At 37.5% G+C, this 19162-nt stretch overlaps 1 protein-coding gene across 2 annotated transcripts; it reads left to right on the forward strand.

The window, feature by feature from the left end:
- Positions 1-3852: 3852 nt before the first annotated feature.
- Positions 3853-19097, forward strand: LOC127636983 (arfaptin-2-like). Of its 2 annotated transcripts, XM_052117801.1 has the most exons (9): positions 3853-4065; positions 7480-7590; positions 9280-9312; positions 10602-10710; positions 12788-12903; positions 13083-13304; positions 13613-13770; positions 14353-14527; positions 16387-19097. In XM_052117801.1, the coding sequence occupies exons 2-9, from the start codon at positions 7492-7494 to the stop codon at positions 16540-16542; spliced, it is 1068 nt and encodes a 355-aa protein (XP_051973761.1). In that variant the 5' UTR covers positions 3853-4065; positions 7480-7491; the 3' UTR covers positions 16543-19097. The 2 variants fall into 2 exon arrangements, with proteins under 2 accessions (XP_051973761.1, XP_051973762.1); XM_052117802.1 differs by lacking the exon at positions 9280-9312.
- The last annotated feature ends 65 nt before the right edge of the window (positions 19098-19162 follow it).

Genomic DNA, 19162 nt, shown 5'->3' on the forward strand with positions numbered 1-19162 from the left:
AGTTAATGATGATGCACTTATTTTGTTCTTAGATTTCTACAAGGCATTTGATACAGCAGAGCATACCTTTATGTATGATGCTTTAGGACGATTTGGCTTCGGTCCAAAATTTATGAAAACTGTTCAGACCCTGTATAAAGACATCAATAGTAATGTATCCTTGTCTAATGGGACTTCATCACGGTTTGGCATTGAGAGAGGCATCAGGCAAGGCTGCCCTATTTCTCCTTTTTTGTTTCTGTTGGTTGCAGAGCTTCTTAACCTTTATATAGTGAATTGTTCGAATATCGAAGGCATCCAAATAGCAGAGCGTACTATCTTAACCAGTCAACTGGCAGATGATACATGTATTTTCCTGAAGGATAAAAGACAAGTACCCATTATATTAGAGGCATTAAAACATTTTTCAAATGCCTCTGGCCTTTCTGTTAATCAGAGTAAATCAGAGATTATGACAATTCATCATTCTGCTGTCCCAGATATATGTGGAATTAAGATAAAAGAAAAGGTTAGGTATCTTGGCATTATAATCAATAAATGTCCACATGAAAGAGTTGAAATAATTTTACTACGTGTTTACATAAAGCAAAAATGGTTTTTAATTGCTGGTCTCAGAGAAACCTGTCTATCCATGGACGTGTTCTGCTTTCCAAAGCTGAGGGAATTTCGAGGCTGGTATATCCTGCTCTCTCCTTGTATGTTAACCCTAAAATGTGCACAGATATGCATGAAGTCCCATGCTGCTTCAAACGCTCAGTTATTATCCCCATCCCTAAGAAACCTAAAATCACAGGACTTAATGACTACAGACCTGTCGCCCTGACATCTGTGGTCATGAAGTCATTTGAGAGACTGGTGTTGGCCCACCTGAAGGACATCACTGGACCCTTTCTGGACCCCCTTCAATTTGCTTATCGAGCAAACAGGTCTGTGGATGATGCAGTCAACATGGGTTTGCATCATATCCTGCAACATCTGGACAGACCGGGGACATACGTAAGGATCCTTTTTGTGGACTTCAGCTCGGCTTTCAACACAATCATACCAGACATACTCCGGACTAAGTTAAATCAACTCCCTGTTCCCACCTCTACCTGTCAGTGGATTACCAGCTTTCTGACGGACAGGCAGCAGCTTGTGAGGCAGGGAAAATTAACTTCCACCACCTGCACCATCAGCACTGGTGCCCCCCAGGGATGTGTGCTCTCCCCACTACTCTTCTCCCTGTACACCAATGACTGCACCACCAAGGACCCCTCTGTCAGGCTCCTGAAGTTTGCAGACGACACCACTGTCATCGGCCTCATCCGAGATGATGATGAGTCTGCATATAGAAAGGAGGTTGAACGGCTGGCTTTCTGGTGCAGTCAAAACAACCTGGAGCTGAACACGCTCAAAACAGTGGAGATGATTGTGGACTTTAGGAGGAACACCCCAACATTGTCCCCCTCACCATTCTAAACAGCACTGTGGCAGCAGTGGAGTCATTCAGGTTCCTGGGCACTACCATCTCACAGGACCTGAAGTGGGAGATACACATCGACTCCATTGTGAAAAAGGCCCAGCAAAGGTTGTACTTCCTTCGCCAGCTGAGGAAGTTCAACCTGCCACCAGTGCTGCTGAAACAGTTCTACTCGGCAGTCATTGAGTCTGTCCTCTGCACTTCAATAACTGTCTGGTTTGGTGCAGCTACGAAATCAGACATCAGAAGACTACAAAGGACAGTTCGGTCTGCTGAGAGGATTATTGGTTGCCCCCTGCCCCCCCTTCAAGAGCTATACACTTCCAGAGTGAGGAAAAAGGCTGGTAAAATCACTCTGGACACCACTCACCCAGCCCACTACCTTTTTGAACTGTTGCCTTCTGGCCGGCGCTTCAGAGCTCTGAACACCAGAACCGTCAGGCACAGGAACAGTTTTTTCCCTCAGGCCATCCATCTAATGAACAATTAAATTGCCCCATTGAGCAATAATTATATGCAATACACAGTTTAATTTAAATTTGAATTTATATTATCCAACATATCCACTTCTGCCATTACTTACATTGCTCTGTACATAATATACAGGTTTTTGTTCTTTATATAACATATTGTATTAGATTTGCACTACGTGTGTGTATGTGGGTATGTATGAAGGTGAGAGTATGTACGTATATGTATAATGATAATTACCTATGTCTTGCTGCTGTTTTTGGTATTGTTTGTATTGTTGTTGACTGGAAGCTCCTGTCACCTAGACAAATTCCTTGTATGTGTAAGCATACTTGGCAATAAAGCTGATTCTGATTCTGATTCTGAGATATTGACAGGGCCATATTTAAGTTCATTTGGAAAAACAGGACAGAATATATAAAGCGAAAAACAATTATTAGAACTATTTCGACAGGGTGGGCTCAACGTTCTTGATTTCAGTACTCTTAACACCATTTTAAAATCAACTGGATAAAACATTGCTTGGCCCATAATAATTCTATATTATATTAATTATACTATATATAATTTTATATCCCCAATTTGTTTTTTGAAAAGTGTGGTGGGTTAAACTTTTTATTATCATGTGACTTTAAATGTAGTAAACTTCCCATAAAATTATCTAATTTTCACAAGCAATCACTAGATGCATGGACAATAGCCTTTAAACATAATTTCTCCCCTCACACATGTAAAATATGGAATAACCAACATATATTATCTAAAAGAAAAAGTATATATAAAAAAGAATGGTTTGATAAGGGAATTATTTTTATTTCCGACTTATTAAATTGTAATGGTGAGATCTATAATTATCAACAATTTGTTGCTCTTTCAGGGGTTGAATCTACATGTAGAGATTACCATATGATTGTTAAAAACATTTCCATAAAATTGCTTCAGCTTGTGAAAGCGCATCTCAGTTACAACTCAGTATTGCGGCAGACTCCTAAACTTGTTATTGGCAGTGTTAATATTTTGGATATGAAGTGTAATAATTCTTACATCAGAAAGTGTCTTAATCATGATATCAGATGCTACCAAAGCAATTCTGAAATGGAAACAATTTTTTTCTTCTATACCCTCTTCTGAGATAATCTGGTCCGCAAGTAATACATTTTTACTGCCAAATAAGGTCAAGGAAACTCATTTCAAAATACTACACAGGTATTATCCCTGTAATGCATTTCTTAATAAGTTTAAAAAAGACTTCTCATCACAATGTTGTTTTTGTAATCTTGAATCTGAAACTCTCATTCATTTATTTTGTAATTGTAAATAATCTGAAGACTTTTGGAAGCAGGTATCTATGATGGTTTTTGATGCATTCTACAAAATAATTAGAATAGATGAGGCTATGATCTTCTTCTTGGATTGTAATACTGGCTCAGATATAATTGATAACACTTTAAAGTTAATAATTCTTCTCTGGAAGTTTCATATACATAAACCTAAAGTAATGTCTATAACACCCTCATTTAATTTCTTGTGTAAAGATTTTAAAATATTTTATGACTCATTGAAGTCAATCACTAGAAATAAGAAGTGCATAAAAACATCTCATTTTGAAAAAAATTGTCTGTAGAATTTAATGTTTTATTCTGTACAATTTAAGATCTGTTTTATGTTTCCCCCAATATCTGTTTGTCTTATGTTTGATGTTAAATGTCATTGTAAGCTTTTATGAAAGTTGAATAATAAAAAACAAATTATTATTTTTTTTTATTTTTTTTTTTAAAGAGGCATGTTGGCTCCAGGTTTTCCTTCTCATCATGGCCGCTTCCTCGCGCAAGCTGTGTGTGGTATTCCACGTTGGACAGAGGAAGGTCGGCGCTTGTCGTCAGATCCGCATGGTACAGGAGGCTGATTCGCCCAATAATACAAACAAGCCGCCGCTGGCGGACATAGTGGCATCGGCTGAGCAAGCGAAAAGCCGTTTGCTTATAAATTAACATAAATCCAGTCTCCGTTAATGCATTATGTAATTATATTTCCGATTGTTTCGAAGGGTCAATGTTTGAATGTGCACGAACTGGGATAAAATCGCCAGCACAATTGTCAAAAAGCTAATCCTGGAATAGGAAACGGCACAGGTAAGATAACCATTTATCATTTTGTATCTTTATTTATGCAATCCGCCTCGCTGTTAATAAACGTTAATAAAGTGCAAAATACAAAACGGAAAAAAATAAATGGTGGCTTTTGCTACCGAGCTTGGATTACAATCCAAGTGTGTTAAATGCGTCCTGATGCACGAAGATGTTTTAATGTAAGGCCCTCGGGCGCGATGGACCGTCACTTGGACCTTTAATGCGCGAGCCAGCCGAGTGTAGGCTACATTATGACAGTAAGACATTGTGAGAAATAGAATACCTAAGCCTTTCAAAGTTGAGTGTGCATTAGGGCTGTAATATGATAATTGAAACATAGAACGTCTATAGACAGAGTAAATATCTTATGCTTTTGAGAAAAGATTGCTTGAATGTGTTTTTTATTATTATTATTTTATTGCACGAGGTTGCACAAATTAATGGTGCTGTAGGTTAAATGGAACAAACCCAACATCACCTGTCGCACCTGTTATCAGTCACTCTGTAAATGTGCGACACAACAGTCCGCTAGTGCACACAGTTATACCCTACATTCTGAATATGCTTTTGGTGGCTGTTTTGTTATAATGGCTTCTTGTTCCATGTCGATCCCTTGAGACTTTATTTTACAAAGGAGCACAATGAGGCAACATTCCACCTACTGTAGTTCATGACGTGTACTTTTTGCTGTAGTGGTTGTCATAGATGCAGCATTAGTTAAGTTGCATGCTGCCTCTTCAGATCCAGTGGAAAATCAGGGAATAAAATGTCATGGTTACTTGGTATGACTATGACTATGACTGTCAAGTTGCTGTCCTATCTGTTTTTTAATAAAATACAGTATAAATTCCACTTTCCACTTGAGTTCCATATGTCAAGATATTTAAAGCAATATTCCCAGTTCAATACAAGTTGAGCTCAATCAACTGCATTTGTGGCATTTTGTTGATTAGGCCTACTTCAGAAATGTATTTTGACATATCCCCTCCTCCTCTTCTTTAAAAAAATAAAAATGACAAAGTGAATGGTGCCAGGGTTTAAAGGCAGAAATGTGAAGCTTATAATTTTACAAAAGCTCTTGCATTGTTTCTTCTGTTAAAAATCATGTATTATTTGAGCTGTTAAATTGTTTAGATCATTGTTTTGTGGCAAACTACTATATTACCTGGATTACAGGGTTTACAGAGTTACATTGTCATGGTAACGAAATTGTAAATTTGGGTAAAACTTTACACAGGAAAGGTTAGAAAGTGATTTTTATAACTCTAAAATCAGGGCCTGGCTAGCTCAGCAAGTAAAGATGCTGACTACCATCCCTGGAATCACAAGTTCGAATCCAGGGCGTGCTGAGTGACTCCAGCCAGGTCTCCTAAGCAACCAAATTGAACCAGTTGCTAGGGGAGGGTGGAGTCACATGGGTCAACCTCCTCGTGGTCGCTATAATGTGGTTCTCGCTCTCAGTGGGGCATGTGGTGAGTTGCGCGTGGATGCCGCAGAGAATAGCGGGAAGCCTCGTGATAGCGCAACAAGCCACGTGATAAGATGCATGGATTGATGGTCTAAGACGCGGAGGTGACTGAGATTCATCCTCCGCCACCCAGATTGAGGCGAGTCACTACACCACCATGAGCACTTGGAGCGCATTGGGAATTGGTCATTCCAAATTGGGGAGAAAATAATAAAATCTAAAATCATGTTGACATTAACATTAATGGATTGGCCCCATTCACTTCCATGGTGAGTGCCTCACTGTAACCCAGATTTTTTCTTTTTTTTTAAAGCAAAGGAGGCATAACTCAAAATAAATTTGTTATAATCAGCATTATGCCTCAAATGCTGTCAGTTGAGCTATAAATTGTATTGAACCCGGCATATTCCTTTAAATTAGCGAAATATAATTTAATCTCTGGGTTGACCCAGATGCTAAATTTTCTGTCCATCTATCTAATCATCAGATGGGATGTAACCAAGGATTGGCATATATGATGACAACTGATCAAAAATGGATCAAATTAATAAAAAAAAATCCCAGAATCCTTCTGAATAATTGCATTCCTACAGATAGTTTCCATCAATCCTTCTTAACAACCCTCCATTGCTGGCTTGCATCTTATTGTAGATATTGACCACCACATTATATACACTCAAAGTAGGAAATCCAATATGACATTCCCACAGGTGGCCGATAAATTAAAGGTGATATTGCAGGCCAACACCAGCCATTGTGAATAGCCTTGTAGAAACGTTGTTTGCTCTCGTCAAGGAATTTGCGCTCGCCACAGTGTAATTAAATGCTGTTCATTTTTGTTTTAATACCTTGAATTAGGTAACAGCATCCCACAAGTCATGACCCCTCCTTTCCCCATCATTCCATCATCACAGCAAAGGAGAACTTGCTCTGGCTGTTAGCCACTATAACCACTGAGTGCAAATTTATTTATGCCAGTATTCCATTACTGTTGTTCACAGATAAGACCTGACTCATTAGATTATCTCCTGCCTAAATGTCATGCTCTAGCACTCTGCAGAATTAAATGGTTTTTATGTGAATGCAGGCTATGATGCCACTCTGCTCAGATCAGTCCTCTGAGCAATGAGCCTTCCTCTGAGCGCCTGTCTAGCTGAAGCTTATACCCACATGCATGAGTCACATGATTTTTAGTTCTCAGCATTCCTGTATTTCGTCTGCCCATTGAAAAGGCTGAGCCAGAGAGCTTTTGTGAGAGCTAACAATGAAAGCCCACTTCAGGACATGTTGCTCAGTCGTTGCCTGTGAAGCCCCCCTCACAGGTGTGATAGGATATGGCTCTTTAGGGGTAGGACTAAAACCAAAGCGCCGGGTCCTCTTTGAGTCTTTGAATGTTTCCTTTCAAAAATATGAATTGAAATATATAGAAACTCAGGGTTTAGGAGGGGTTTCTATCTAGGTTATTTGCTTTGGAGTGAATGATCTTTTACTTGAACTCTGTGGCCATTAATTTCATGGTAAAAACAGGGTTGGGTGCTCTCAGATCTGATAATGATAATTGCTTCTGAACAGGACATTCCAGAGTGAACTCTTTTCCATCTACAGTTAGCAAATGGATGTGGAGTACATAAGAACTTGTGAATTTTAATGGTTATTGTCTCTAATGTCAAAATGTCATGTAGAGGTTACAGCATTAAATAGAAACCCTTAAAATTCAAGACCAGACCTTGTGCATTATCCTGCTTTGCGTTGATAATGTTATTTATCAGCCAGTAACAATCATGGTCTTGTGGTCTAAAGCTAATATTATTAAGTATTAGCTCTTTTTCTGTGAATAAATTATGCAGTAATGTCACATACCTAACAACCTTTTTATTATATTAGGAACTCTCTCTTTTCTTCTTCTTTCTTTTGTCTGTATTCTTTTTAAATCTCATTCTCTCTTTCAGTAACACTCCAGTATGGCGGACAGTATGATGAGTAAAGCAGCCACAATGGAGATCCCAATTAACAGTAATGGGGACTCCAGGAACCTGGCAGAAGATGACAGCTTGGAGCAGGTGAGAGATATATGGAAGTAGGGTGAGTCATGTGAATTGAGACACTTTTTTGATACTGGACGTGTTTGCATGCACAATCTTACACCGATTATATTAAGCAGACAACATTTAAGGCCATGTAAAGACCTTGAGCGGTTTTCCTTTATCGGGGTAAGATCATAAACGGTTTCAGCAAAAAACTATTGCCACTGGGAGATTTTTGCCCCGTTACCCCTATTTCGACTTTGAGACATTGAGAAGTGTCAATAGGTGACTTTAACTTTAAAAAAAAAAATGTTCACCCTACTGGTTGAGGTTTTCCTTTAGCAATCTTAATTTACATCATATCAAATAATCAGGAATTAAATGAACTACAGTTTATATATTTTATTATTATTATTATTTATGTTAAATATGTGGATGTTTGGAGCCTGTTTAATTTCAATTGGTAGAATGTTCCAGATGTTTGGGATATAATGGCAAAAAGCTGCTTAACCTGATCTCTTAGTATATGTGTTACGTAGAAATATTTGAAAAAGTCAGGAATTATCAATGTATCAAAATGTGGAAAGTTGTGGGTTTGCAGCAAAGTTTTGGAGTTCAGTTTTAGTTCATCTATCTAGGGGTCCACCCACTTTGTTTGGTGTTGTCACTGAAGAGTTTCACAAAATACCCCATGAGAAAAAAAAAATCAGCTAACAGGTGGTGCAGGCATTTATCCTGATGCAATATGTGTGAGCACTTTTCTAATTGTTAGGTTTGTTGTTACATATTGCAGAAGTAAGGAATTTAAATATGCCATTAGAAATTGAAGCTGTCAAGCAGGTTAATAAGTAAAAGTAATATTGGATGACAAGTTAAACATTTGTTTCATAGGAATGTCTTGTGGTGATACCTCACTGAAAATCTTGCATGTTTCTTGATTTCAAGGTCTTTGTGGGTTTTATGTGTAGCAGGCTAATTCGGCCAAAAGGAAAGTGTTAAAATCTCTCACCATTCTTCAAACCATTGCACATAAAAGGTTAAGTGGTAATGTTGTCATAAGCCACACCTCTCTAAAACAACTAGACCGTTGCACTGGATCCGGGAGAAGACGTGTTAAGGCAAACACAAGTTAAATGATTTAGTTCCTTGGGTGACTCCTACATGGAACTAATAGTCCTTTGTTCTATTTTATTATTCAAATTGGTGTAACTTTTCTTTCTTGTGTCATTCTCATATTATGTCCATTTAAAAAGCTTAACCTTGGAGCATTCCAATTGATAATGTTCAAATATGCAGTAATGATTTAGGCAGATTACACTTTAAAAAGATTGGGAACATTGAGACAGAATGTGAGAACAGTAATGCATTCTAGTTCTTCTTGTCTTTCTTTACCCAGAGAGACATAGAAAATTATTGTTTTCTCAGTAGCTCAGATGCATTTCTTAATTTTCTTACATTTCCAGAATGTAGCCTTGAAGTTTATGTTACAACCCATTTTATTCCCTTGTTTGATGCACCATCCAAGTTTGTTAATCTTATTTATGTGTGTCAGTGTCACATTCTATTAGAAGGTGCTAAAACACCCTAAAATATGAATTTCCATTGCATTTGAACAGACTACTCCATCATCATTTTCATGTCTGATTCTTTTGTACATTGTGCTGCTTCATTTTTTGTTTATTATCTTTCTTTTTGTTGCCATGTTCTCCCTTGATGTCTGTGCAGGCTGCAAAGAATCAGTGGAGCTTAAAAGAGAAGGTAGGGAGTCCCTCAGGCCACAGGGTGAGAAGAAGCATTGGGAAGAGGGGACATGGCTGTATGTGTGCGCGTGTGCGCGTGCGAGCACGTGTATGCATGTGATTGTCTTATTGCATAAAATGGTTTTAGTCCTCCCCATAACCTTGTCACAATGAACAGGATGTTTTCTCTGTCACTCCTCATTACAAAATCAGTTTGAGGTCAGAAACAAACCCAGTTAATACAAATTTAGTTTGTTTGCTTTGAAAAACATCCTGTTTAAAAAAAATGAATCCTCCTCTAATATTAACCAACGACTAGAGACTTTTTTAGCTCCAATTAACTCAGTATCTCTAATGTATACACCTTAATCCATTTATTTTGATTACAACCGTTGTATTGTTTGTTTTTCTCTTGTGTGGTCTCTGATATCATTTACAGCCCTTGTAGGTGTTGTTGACTGTTTATATAGTCACTAATGTAGCTTGGTTTGAATAACAGACTAGTAGTTTCTGCTCTAATTGTCTAGTAAGCTTTGGTGTCAAATTCATTTACACTGTGAAGGAAACAAGTACTGTGTAAAAGTCTTGGGCACATTAGATGTTTAACAACTTAAGATGGTTATTTTATGTCTTCTGCTTTAGTGTGTCAGTAGGAAGTATACATTTTAGATTCACACACACACATTCCTTTTGCAAATAGAACAGAATGGAAGAACAAGGAGTCCTGCAACAGATGGTATTGCCCCCACAGAGCATAGATCTCAACATCATTGTGGGATGGGATAGCATGAAAAAATAATTAAGACAGCCTAAATAAACAGAACTGTGGCAAGTTTTCCAAGATGCTAAGAACAACCTTGAAAAACTGCAAACAAGTGCACCTAGGAGAATTGGTGCTGTTTTAAAGGCATAGGGTAATCACACCAAATATTAATTTAGTTTTTTAGTGTTACTGCACTTTGTATAAAATTAACTGATAAATAGAAATTATTCATGGCATTATATTTGAAAATATCCTCACTTTACAGGATGTTTCAAATTTCACAAGTACCTAAAACTTTTGCACAGTACTTTATGTAAAAATACTGATACTACATGGGTAAAAATGTTCATGTTTCACACACCCATGATTCTTGTTTAATTCTAGGTCTAATGTGATCCTAACCGAAAACGCTGTCCTCTAATCATGTACAACATTTGCAGATATGTGTATGTTTGTGTAGGACTTGCATAATTACCTCACTACATGAATAACAATGTCCTGGTTTTAATGAAGACCCTTTCTTCCTTCTGATTCTGTGTCTGTAGGACTTGCAGCAGGTCATGGTGTCGGGGCCCAACCTAAATGAGACCAGCATTGTATCAGGTGGTTATGGAGGCACAACAGAAGGCATCATTCCAACCAGCTCCGTTAAAGGTCAGCTCTCTTAAACACTTTTGTGCTCTTAACATATTGTGATACTTCTGTATCACACTGTGCAAATAAACTGCCATCCTGCTTAAATTTAATTTCAACGAAAGCATTTGGGATTTTAATATATTACTCGTATCTATCTGAAATACATTTTCCACCACATACTTGTACTGGTTTTCCTTATTCTTTACCTGTTTTATACACTTTTGCCAACACACTTACACATAACATCATACTATTGATGTTACTTACTAGGATGGAAAATTATTGGATGACTACTTCCTTGTCCTTTTTATTTTGCATCAGTCAAAGATAACTGGCTTGGTGTCAGGTATAATAAGGAATGGCCTGGGAAATACAACACACATACACAAAACAAACAGACCCAGTTTTTTAGGGATGCAGTTAGAATTGTCCATTAAGATTTGCATAATTTCCTCAGTGACTTTAGTATTGTTTTCCACTACTTCTCCTTCCTATTGTGCAATACTAAAGGAGCTGGGGTCTCCAGAGGCTTCGGTCGCTCAGCACTGTGTAGGCTATATGCAGTGTGTGAATCATGCTTAATGGCTTTAAAGTTTGACATTAACTAGTGTGAAAAGGGGCACAGATGCTGAAATACAAATAATTTCAGGGCTTTTTTTAAATCCCCTGCAATTGAAATCTAAATAAATACAAAATATGAGGCCAAGCTTTGCAATGTAACCCAACCAAAATAGACTCTGCTTTTGATTTCAATTTAGCACCATACTGTATATCTAACATCTGAATCTGAAGTGTAAATGTATTCCTTTCCTTCTCTGATGGCTGATTCATAGAGGGCTTTCCATCTCTTTTTGCTCCTCTTCAGGCCCTGCCATTTGTCTTAACACTAACTTTCTGGGCAACAGATGCATTCCAAATGAAGGACAAGGTCATTCATCCCTCATTCACACCCCATCTCTCTTCTTTATCTTTCTCCACCTTCCTATGGTACCTTAAATTATTGCCTTTTCAAAGCGGTTTTCTCCTTTCCCAGGGCAAGGGAAGCCATTCTACTAGAGCAAATTTAATCACGTCTCCATCCATTTTCCTGGCTGTCATTTCTTTTAGCAGATTGGAATGGGTTTCATTTCTCTTTCTCTTCTTTCTTCCAGGGCAAAGGTTTGTGTTTCTTCTAGCAGAACTTCTGCCTGTGATGAGGAGCCTTTTGTCTTTGTTTTTTTACAGAAATCAATTTGAAAATGTAATCTGCTTTTAACCTTGCTTGCTTTATGAAATATTTAGAAAAATCTGCTGCAGAATGGCTGGGCATATGCATGTCTGGTGATCAAAGATCAGATCAAGACAAGAAAACTTATTGTCTTTTTTTTTAGACCAATACTGTTTGGTACTCCCAGTCACTGTTTCTGTAGAAATTACTTTTAGTTGTAAAATAAATAAAGCTTAATAGGCTTTAAAAGATAACTGTTATGTGATGTTAAGTGAACTGTAAAGTGTGTCTCCATCTGTTTGTCATCATGCAGCAGTTTTAACATATTCACCATGTGCTTTCACGTTTTTAATTCATCTCACTACATAATTACCTTATTTCTCTTACCATCCCTTTTCCTCTCCCTCCGCTTATCCTGCTTTTTCTATACTATATTCACACACACGCACTGCCTTTCAATGACATTTTTCCATACAGTTAACGTTCGCATATTGTACAACTTATTCCCACCACTAACATATCCACCACATACTCCCCATTTCCCCAACATCCCCTAACATCCTTGGCCATGACCCGAATTAAGTCCAGGGGTGTTGGCTTTGCCTCAAACAGACTATAGCCAGCCAATCAGAAGACATCCCAGCTATCCCAATTAGTGCTGGAAGATCCCTTCATTTAAGTGCTCTTGGACAACATTCCACCATGCATTTACACTCGTTTACTTAAGTTACTGTCATTTCCTGTCTCACATACAGAAGCTGATCACCACAATAAGATGAAAATGTGTAGGTTCTTGAGGATGAATAGACATTTGTACAATAAAAAAAAACTTTATTTGTCTGTTGGAAACTTAAATAAGAGACTGAGTTTTTTTTTTCTGTATATCAGGATCCAACATGCATCTCACCAATAGCAGTTCCTCCATGACAGCAGATGAGGCTTCAAAAGGTATTGCTGTGGAAAAGTTTGATGTAATGAAGAAGTGGGGTCTGAACACTTACAAGGTTTGTCAACAAACTGAATCTGTACCATATTTGTGGCATATTATCCTAATTTAAATTTAGAGTGGCTCATTGTACATTGTTTAACAGCTTCCTTTACTCTTAGTTTATTCTTTTGTTGTTAAGAGTCCAAGTGCTGTTATCTTAAAGCCATTTGTGTTTGTTATCTGTCTCTCCTTTAGTGTACCAAGCAGATGATCTCTGAGAGGTTTGGTCGTGGCTCACGTACGGTGGACTTGGAGCTGGAGGCTCAGATCGAGGTTCTGCGGGAAACCAGACGAAAGTACGAGAATGTGCTGCGTTTAGCACGAGCACTAACCAACCAATTTTACAGCATGGTGCAGACACAGAACGCCCTTGGGGACACATTTGCAGACCTCAGTCAGAAGTCTCCAGAGCTTCGGGTAAGCTGCCACAGCCATCTAAAGATTTATGAGATTTGATGTGACTTATGTGCATAACTATGGGACTGGTATAAACTTGGCTCATGTATTTTAAGCTATTTCTAAGTGTATTATTCAGGCTGTGTAAATGTTAAAAGATAACTAGTGGTTGCAAGCCAAGGATATATGTTGCTATTGAAGACCCATCAGGAATTTTTCTAACATTGTAGATGAATTGTCTTAATCTATTTAAACATGTTATTGCAGTCTTTTTTACATGTCATAAGTGTACAATATTTAACAATGTTTTTGGTAATATTTACAAAAAGGATGAGTTTGGCTACAATGCAGAAACACAGAAGCTGTTGTGCAAGAATGGAGAGACTCTGCTTGGTGCCATCAACTTCTTTGTGTCCAGCATCAACACACTGGTGAACAAGACAATGGAAGACACGCTGCTAACCATCAAGATGTATGAGAATGCCAGGTAAAAGCTGAAGCCTGTTGTTTTACACCTTTGAACTTGATTGTGATTTTCAAAGGTGCTCCAACGGGACTGGAAACTTAAGCTCCTCAACTGTTCTAGGTTAATTAGCCTGTAATGCTACTGGACGTTTGTGAAGGTCATTAAACATTACTGTTGTCTGGCTTAGTGTCAAATATTACTGCACATGCAGACAAGATGGTATTGAATGAACTGAAAGTGAGGGACCAACAGGTCCGGTGGACACTGGCTGGCCCACTTGCTCAATCCTTAGACAGAAAAGAAAGGCAGTAGCATATCCTCTATCATAGTTAATTATTTCATGTTGTACACTATATGCTAAGAAGGTTTGTCCCCTTGTGCTATTTTACCCTCGTATCCTGTATTTACCTCCATTCCCAAAGATCAAAGACAGATTTAACCAATAATAACTTGCATAAGTTATTTTGGGCATCACAATCTATAAAAAGGTAATGTTATTAATTTTTTGTCATTTTGCTTTGAGCAGTATCATTCCTTGTGTGGATATTTTATGGAAATGCAGTGCAGAATTTATTGCGAATGATTTTGCCTGATGTCCTGTAGGCTAGAGTTTGATGCATACAGGGCAGATCTAGAGGAGTTGAACATGGGCCCGCGGGACGCTGTTACTATGGCTCGTATTGAGGCTGCTATGGAGCAGTACCAAATCCAGAAGGACAAATATGAACGGCTCCGTAGTGATGTCACCATCAAGCTCAAGTTCCTGGAAGAAAATAAGGTTCTCGAACCACCCTCATTTCCTTCTTTATATCAGCCAAGGGTATTGGATTGATCTTTCTGATGTTAAGACTGCTCTACAAAAGGAATAGTTGCTAACCTGCCATTTTGTATTCTAAAAATAAGAATAAGAACTTTATTGTTGTTTATTTACAGTGGCAAGAAAAAGTATGAGAACCCTTTGGAATTACCTACATATATGTATAACTTTGTCTTAAAATCTGGTTTGATCATCTAAGTTACAATAATGAACAAACACAATCTGTTTTAACTAATAACACAAAAATGATTGTATTCTTGTACATACTGAATACATCATTTAAACATTCAAAGTGTGGGTTGGAAAAAGTATGTGAACCCCTAGGCTATTGACATCAACAAAAGCTAATTAGAGTCAGGAGTTGGCAAACCTGGCATTTAAATAATGAAACGAGATTTGAGGTATGGGTTAGAGCTATTTTGACTTGTAAAAATCACTTAAACATTTTGAGTTTGCTATTCATCAGAAACATCTGCTGATGTGAACCATGCTTTGCAAAAAAGGAGATCTCAGAAGACCTACAATCAAGAATTTTTGCTTTGCATAAAGCTGGAAAGGGTTGCAAAGTTATCTCGAAGAGCTTAGATATTCATCTGTCCACAGTTAGACAAAATGTTTATAAATAGAAACTATTTAGTACTGTGGCTACTCTCCCTAGAAGTGGCCATCCAGTCAAGATGACTCAAAGGGCACACCGCAGAATGAGGTCAAAAAGAACCTTAGATTGACCGCTAAAGGTTTGAAGGAATCATTGGAACTGGTTACCATTTCTGTTCATGAGTCTACTACACAGAAAACATTAAATGGGCATGGTGTCCATGGCAGAACACCAGAAGTGAAGCTGCTGCTTTCCAGGAAAACTTTGCTGCATGCCTGAAGTTTGCCAAAGACGATCACGACTCCACAATGCTACTGGGAAAACATTTTGTGGACTGATGAAACTAAGGTTGAAATATTTGGGAAGAACACGCAGCACTACGTATGGCGTTAAAAAGGCACCGCATACCAACATGAAAACTTAATCTCAACGGTGAAGTACGGGTGAGGGAGCATCATGATTTGGGGCTGCTTTGCTGCTTCCGGGCCTGGACCACTTGCCATCAGAGGAATATATTATTTCCCAAGTTTATCAAGATATTCTACAGAATAATATCAGGGTGGCTGTGCGCCAGCTGAAGCTCAGTATAAGTTGGGTGTTGCAGCAGGACAATGACCCTAAACATCGAAGTAAATCCACTACAGAATGGATTAAAAAAAAAGAAAATACACCTTTTGGAGTGGCCCAGTCAGAGCCCAAACCTGAACCCAATAGAGATGCTGTGGAATGACCTGAAGAGAGCCATTCACACCAGACATCCTAAGAATATGACTTGAGCAGTTCTGAAAGAATGGTCCAAAATTCCTTCTGAACGTTGTGCAGGTCTAATCCGCAGCTACCGGAAACACTTGTAGGTTATTGCTGCAAAAAGAGGATCGACCAGTTATTAAATCCAGGGGTTCACTTACTTTTTCCAAAGCACTGTGAATGTTTAATGGGACGTGTTCAGTAAAGACATGTAAGATTATAATTGTTTGTGTGTTGTTAGCTTAAGCACAATATTTAAAAAAAAATATATATTTTGTCTATACTTGTGACTTTGAAGATGAGATTGCATTTTATGACCAATTAATCCAGAGTTCACATACTTTTTCTTCCCACTGTATATGCAATATTATGGTTACATGGTTTTGAGTGAAATGTATTCTTGCTTATCTTTGTTGTGTCTGTAGCTAGTAAGAGTTTGATCAATGGCACCGGTGTGTTTGTCTCTTTCTCACAGGTCAAAGTAATGCACAAACAACTTCTGCTGTTCCATAATGCCATCTCTGCCTACTTTGCTGGAAACCAGCAGCAGCTGGAACAAACCCTCAAGCAGTTCAACATTAAACTCAAACCACCAGGGGCTGACAAGCCCTCTTGGCTGGAGGAACAGTAAAAGTGCCCGCCCCTGATCTTTAGCCAGATAAAGCAATGCGGTAGGCCCACATGAGACTTGGGATCTATGATTCTAGTAGAGATGGAGGCTACAACAAAGCCTTTCTCACTTACTCTCCCTTAACCCATACTTCTCTTCAATATTTTTCCTCCTATTTTTGCTCTGAGACAGTTTAAGTGTCGCCTCTGGTGTGTAACCAGTCCTAAAAGCTCCAATCAATGTCAAAGTTATCAGCTTCATCACTATAATCATCATTAAACCAACTGAAACAATACATCTGATATGGGAGTCAGACAGATTATTTTTTCCCAATCTTTCACACACTCTTTCCCCCTTTTTCTCAGTGACCACGTTATGAGGAACTTTTTTTTACTCCGTTTATCCCTGAAAATGGTTTTATTTTACTATTATCTTTTTTCTGTATTGTACTGTAGATTTGATCTTGTAGGTGAAGTGTTTGAGGGGAAAAAATTTGCATTCTAATCACAGAGCACTTAGCATTCAATGTTGTTTTTTTTATTTTGAATAGAGATATATATATATATATATATATATATATCTCTCTGATATTGTATCGCATCCTTGAACATTTAGTAGGCCATCAGTGTACTACTGAGTCTCTCATTTAAACTTTTTAACATCAAATTAATAATGCTGGAACAAACTGATACTATTGTCATGAATTTCCCTAGTCACAAATGCATAGCTGTCTGTGCAAAATCCCAGACATCATCGTCTCTTGCCCCAAATCACACTCTCTAGTTGTTATTCGGCCGATTTTCAGGACATAAAACATTATTTTTTCTCTAAGGGAGAAGAGTTTTGTTTTATTTGGACCGTTATTGTTTATTATTGTAGTTTTATGAAGTAATGCATAATTCTGTAGAGTGATCAGTTTTATATAACTATTTTAATTTAATAATCAGATATTGATCAAGGAATGTGTATTTGAGTTCTATTTTTGGTTGTTTTGTTTAACACAGGCCATTAATTTAGGCCCACCATTATCTGCCTCTTTATCTACCAAAATGTGCACTAGAGATTGTGTACTGGCTTGTTTTTTTATAAGCAGTGACCTAATTACCTTCTGATCTCCATTCAAAAGCCACATTTGCCCTGTGTTATACTGTGTTTAATGCTTCTTTCTATCTTTGTTGGAGGAAAAAAAAAAAATCCCTCAATGAAACCTTTATACACAGATCTGTGGTGTAGGAAGACTTGTACATTTTTTTTCATTTCTTAAGACTCACCTTGAAAAGTGTCACTGAAAATGTAGTACAAAATCAGAAGTATTTTGTAGTACCTATTTAAAAATCTAAAAATTCTAAAAAAAAATTGTTATTTAATGCATTTGATTAAGTGATGAAATATCACATGTATGTATATTCAAATTGGGATAATCAAATGAGTATTACTGGGTATATAATATAAAAAATATTTTCACAAAACATGTCAAACGTTCATGTTCACTGCAGCAACTTGCAGCCAAATTATTATGGATGTTTATTTTTAAAGTGGGCTCCAAATACTCTTTGGCATTTGTTGCTTTTGTCCTAAACAGACTTGAAATGATGCAGTGATTCTGGGGTTAAAATGCAGACTGCCAGATTCATGTCGGTCTTGTAAAAACCACATTATGTAATAGACTGAAATAATAACTATGACCTAATGTTCAGTACTTTTGAATATTGCACTAAATCTTTCTAAGTTTGAGATGAAGCAATACTGAAGATGTTTCTTAAAAAGTGTATTTTCATGTATGCCTGCATTGGCTGTTCCCTTGTGTGTTTTTGCACAGCAGGTCTGATGATATTAATGTAGTTGTACATTGTGCATTGTGATTCAGTCCTATTGTGTGCATTGTGATTCAGTAAAACACAAAATGGTTAGTAGTGTTTTTATAAAAGAAGGGTTTCTTTGAATGTCAGAGGATGCTTGAAACCATTAGATTTGGCTTGAATGTCACCTGTTGAAAAGTAAGTAGTGCACTGGCATGCTCCCTGGAAGTCTCTTTTGCCTTCAGTTTTTTTCTGTGAAGACAAGTTGCTTACCCTAGAAAAGGGATCCAAGACAAGAAAACAATGGGACTTTTTGTCAGATTTCTTTATACGAATATTTTGTTTTTCCACACTGAAACTTTTGTTAAGCAGCAGAGTGGCGTGTGTGATTATGTTCATGGAGAAAGCTGGAGAAATGGATACTCTTACCCCAGAGACTGGAGCATTCCATTAAGTGATTGACATTTGTTCCAGACCTCCTCAACAATAAATCCAGATGCATTATCCCCATAGATTTCTATTTCTTTAAATGCATCCATAAAGATTATCTTTGTTATAGTTTTGATTACGGTTACAGAAGTGTTGAAGTGGAATGGAATGCTTACTCCATCAGCAGGCTTAGTTTTAGAGCATAGCAGAATCAAAGGGTTAGATTGACATTTATATATACACAATCAATATTTTAGGCTGCTTTGTGGTATTGCTGTTTATGAATGACTGTGTGTGTGTGTGTATGTATATATATATATATATATATATATATATATATATAATACACATACATACATGTAAAGGTAATTAAGACAGATTTTGAAACTGGAAACCCATGATGTTAGCCTTTG

Source organism: Xyrauchen texanus, chromosome 44, assembly GCF_025860055.1.
Source record: "Xyrauchen texanus isolate HMW12.3.18 chromosome 44, RBS_HiC_50CHRs, whole genome shotgun sequence".
NCBI classification, from domain to species: domain Eukaryota; kingdom Metazoa; phylum Chordata; class Actinopteri; order Cypriniformes; family Catostomidae; genus Xyrauchen; species Xyrauchen texanus.